General features: G+C 45.3%; 1 protein-coding gene across 2 annotated transcripts in view; it reads left to right on the top strand.

Moving 5' to 3' along the window:
* Positions 1-4,537, top strand: part of Psen1 (presenilin 1) — a 46,416-nt gene that overhangs the window by 25,839 nt on the left and 16,040 nt on the right. For both annotated transcript variants that reach the window (XM_021179114.2, XM_021179115.2), the window contains exon 5: positions 571-712. In XM_021179114.2, coding sequence (XP_021034773.1) covers positions 571-712 — 142 coding nt within the window. The remainder of the gene's footprint in view (positions 1-570; positions 713-4,537) is intronic.

Genomic DNA, 4,537 nt, shown 5'->3' on the forward strand with positions numbered 1-4,537 from the left:
GTGGCCATGGCCAGCCTCTCTCTCTCCTTTCCCTCCCTCTCTCCACGTGGCCATGGCCAGCCTCTCTCTCTCCTTTCCCCTCTCTCCACGTGGTCATGGCCAGCCTCTCTCTCTCCCTTCCCCTCTCTCCACGTGGCCATGGCAGGCCTCTCTCTCTCTCCCTTCCCCTCTCTCCACGTGGCCATGGTAGGCCTCTCTCTCTTTCTATCTTCTCTCTTTCCCCTGCATTTCTACAACAAAGCTCTAAAACCATTTTAAAAAAATTATTACCTAGAGCTAGGGTGGTACAGACCTACAATCGCCACACTTGGAATGCAAAGGCAGGAAGATCACATGTTCAAGTACAGCCTGGGTTACATGGTGAGTTCCAAGCTAGCTTGGGGTTTCTTACCAGATTCTGTCTCAAAAACTAACCAACCAAATAAAAATATCCCTGGTTGACTGATGACCTGCAAAAGGCACATTCTAAAAGACTCATTAAACCACAGACCTCACAGTGAATTGCAGTTTTAAAAGAGTGTGTGGTTTGACATATGCATTAACACTCTGGTGTTTTGTTTCCCTCTTTAGAATCTACACCCCATTCACAGAAGACACTGAGACTGTAGGCCAAAGAGCCCTGCACTCGATCCTGAATGCGGCCATCATGATCAGTGTCATTGTCATTATGACCATCCTCCTGGTGGTTCTGTATAAATACAGGTGCTACAAGGTGAGCACGAGGCAGTCTGCTGTCCGCCTTGACCTGCCTATGGGTTGTCCTTGTGTGTGTGGGAGGGGAAGGGTGGGAGAGGTGGGGGCGGGGGAGCTGTGTGTGCAGGCCTGTGCGTGTCAGAGTGTGCGTGTGCAGTTGGTAGGACCACTTTGTGGAATGCATCTTCTCCTTCCATCTTTGCTTGGGTTTTGGATATCGAATCTCCAAGCTTGTAAGCGTCATGTTCTGAGCCCCTTCACAGCCTCCTTGTCTTGACTTGGTCTAGCAAAGAGGAAGTGTCTTATATTTTGGATCTAAGTTATTTTTCCTTTTATTCTGAAGCATGTTGAAAGTACCAGAAGACATACATGGAAAACAGGTGTTTTCATGTAAGATCGTGTGTTTTCAGTATTTTGATTTATAGTGTGCCTATGGCATTCCAAAGACTTTTGTATATATTGTCCTTAACAAATAGTGCTATAGAATTTAAGTGCCCCATAAAACCACCTTCAGATGCTGCTACTGAACGCATTAGTGACTGGCTGCCTCACTTGAGAACCACCAGCATCATTTGTTTAGTCTCTCAGAGCAGCACTGCTTCTTGCCTTGGTCAATGGGCACAGGGAGAAGTTGCAGCAGAGATGCAGGCCCAGCCTCCCAGCCTGTCTGCCTCTCTCCCCCTCCTCCCCTCCTCCTCCCTTCTCTCACCCTCCCTTCCCCTCCTCCTCTCCCCTCTCTCTCTCTCTCTCTCTCTCCCTCCCTCCCTCCCTCCCTCCTTCAGTAAGCAACTGCCTCCTGGACCTCAGCCACCCAGCACATGCTTCATATTCAAACCTCAGAAAATCAACAAATCAATACCAGTCATGGAATCTTCAGGTCGTCCTAGGTAGTAGGAACAGTAAATGTTAACTCTCTGTATTGAAGTTTACTCTCTGTCTACATTATTTTCTCCTAGATTTTTCTGTGGGGTTTTGTTTGTTTTGTTTTGTTTTTTGAGACAGGGTTTCTCTATGTAGCCCTTGCTGGCCTCAAACTCACTCTGTAGACCAGGCTGGTCTCGAACTCAAAAGATTCACCTGCCTCTGCTTCCCCAGCGTTGGGATTAAAGATCTGCGCTGCCACCACCTGACAAATAGCGTGTTGTGCAGCGGTTTTCTCCGCTCTTCTCACTGCACCTGTGTCTGTCTGCTTGCCAGTGTCTACCTCCTGGTCCCTTTCTTGGCCTTAGTGGACACATCCTGGAGCTCAGCTGATTAGGGACCAGGCTTGTTCTTTTGCCTCCTTTTCAGATTTTATTGGGGGTAGAATTCTGCCTTCTTCCACGTTTATTCTCCCCCGCTTCCAGATTTCCTGCCTTTCATTTTTCAAAGCTGCCTGTGTACTACATACAGAGCTGTGGACTCAGCATTGAATTTCCTGAGAGTTTTTTTTCCTAGTAATCTTGGGAAGTTACTTAGTTTCTGTGTACTTTTACATTTCCATATGGAGAAAGAGTCCACCATCTGTAAACTACCTCTCCTTGCCTCTGTTTTCAGTTTTTCCTGCACTGCTCTGTTGATGACAATAAGCCAACTGTACGGACTATGTGCATTCGCCGTGTTTCATTTGGCATGTCAGGAGCAGTGCATGCGCTGCTACACCTCCTACTTTCCCAGCTGTCCAGATGAGGCATGGGGGCAGGGTCACAGTTGCTGTGGGTCAGAGACTAATGAATCAGTTTGGGAATTGGAGTTCAGAATTTGGCCTTGATTGACTGACAGCCATTATGTAGAAATCCTCCCAAACCTAGTCCTCAGTTCCTAAAAACGATGCCTCTCCTTCTCGCCCTCATGGGATCTGTTTATCTGCTTGGCAATACTTGCCTAGTTCTATCCGCTGCCTTTTTCAAACTTGGGTTTTCTGGATCCTCTTGCCATTGGCTTGTTAGTGTGCAATCTGACCTTGGTTCCTTTCCTCCTCTGCAGTTTCCCCTCAGGCTCTGGAGGCTTTCCCCTCCTCTGTCTCTCAGAGAACCATGGTTAGGGCTGGAGAAATGATTTATCAGTAGGAGCACTGGCTGCTCTTGCAGAGGACATGAAACCGATGAATTTAGTTTCCTACTCCCACGTCTTGGCTCATATTCGTCCCAGCTCTGTCACTGAGAAGGCCACTCCAACACCGGTGATGATCCTGAAAGCTGCCACCCTGGAGCTCCCTGCATGGCTGTGGGCAGCTCCCAGCTACCTTTCTGCACTTGGGCTGCTAGAATCTCCACCCCAAGCGGTCCTTTGCTCCTTTGTATGTTGTTGCCGAGTGGGCCGCAGGAATCTTGTAAGGTTCTGTTCTCTCAGCTATGTGGCCTTTGATTTCGTTTGAGGCTGATGAGCACCCACCTTCTAAAGGGAATGTCTCAGATCAGAGGAGAATAAATGTCATCCAAGAGGATCTCACTCAGTTGTCATGCCTGCCAGCAAGTGCCTTCACCAACAAAGCTATCTTGCTGTCCTGAATACAACTTGGATTCAGTGCTTTCAGCCTAGAAGTCATTGCTTATTGGACCCATGGTTTGTTGGTTGATTTATTAATTCTACTTTGATATCTACAAACACATATCCTCCATCCCCTTATCTTCAATAGATCTGCTTTGCTAACGCTTTTTTCTAAACTTTATTTACTTATTTATTTAATTCATTTTACAGTCTAATTGCTGCCCTCCCCTCACACAGTCCCCTCCCCGCTTCTCCTCTGAGAGGGTGAAGGCCCCCATTGGGTATTCCCCCACCCTATCACATCACGTCTTTGAGGTCTAGGTGCAACCTCCCACTGAGGCCAGACAGTGCAGCCCAGTGAAGGGAACATATTCCACAGACAGGCAACAGCTTTGGGGACATCCCCTGCTCCAGTTTTTGGGGTACCCACATGAAGACCATGCTACACATCTGCTGCCTGTGTGCAGGGGCCTGCTTTGCTGGCTTTTAATGTTGTTCCTGTTCATCCATTTCTTCTTTCTTACTACTCACTTCCTTTCCCAAGTTCCTCCAGGTCAGTCATCCCCAGGCTAGCCTTTCTACTCCTTTAGCTTCATTTCATGTACCACAAAAACAAAGGTACCCCGGTGTCTTGGTTTTTTTTTTTTTAATTGTTGTTTGTTTGTTTTGAGATAGAACCTCACTGCATATTCTGGCTGTCCTAGAGCTCACTGTGTAGACCAAGCTAGCCTCAGACTGTCATGGACTAAAGGCAATACTCAGCCATGCCTCGTCCTTTTAATGAAAGTTCTAATGCTCCCTCCCATCACCCTCTTACCTTACTTAAGGTATATTTTCAACTTCTTTGCATCTTATATGGTTTGTTAATATTGTTACTTAAAATCTAGTAGTTATATTTTTCATTTCTAGAATTTATATTTGTCTGTTTTAAAGATGTTAGATCATTTTGGGTATAATCTTTTTGTCCAGATTTAATGTTTTTTCCTATTAGTTTCCTGTCTTATAATATCTGAAGTTTTGGGGAAGGATAATTCTATTGACTTTTACTCATGGTGATTTGTACCTTGAGTGAGTGATTTCTGGTCATCTTGAGTTTATATCTTTGAAGAGTTCATTACAGTCATTTTGCATGCACATGAGCTGTTGAAGATTGGCACATGCCAAAAACTACCTTTGACCTTCATGTCACCTGACCTGATTTCTATTTTCCTTTAAATTTTTTTTTTTTTTTTTTTTTTTTTTTTTAGGAAAAAGAGTGCTTCTATGTATTTTTCCTTTTTTTTGTCACTTCTAACTGTATTTGAGATTGTATTCAAGTATTAAGATTAGTGCCTTCTAGAAAGAAACAGGGTGGCCAGTCCGAAATCAAACAGTC

The sequence above is a fragment of the Mus caroli genome, chromosome 12 (genome assembly GCF_900094665.2).
Source record: "Mus caroli chromosome 12, CAROLI_EIJ_v1.1, whole genome shotgun sequence".
Classification (NCBI taxonomy): domain Eukaryota; kingdom Metazoa; phylum Chordata; class Mammalia; order Rodentia; family Muridae; genus Mus; species Mus caroli.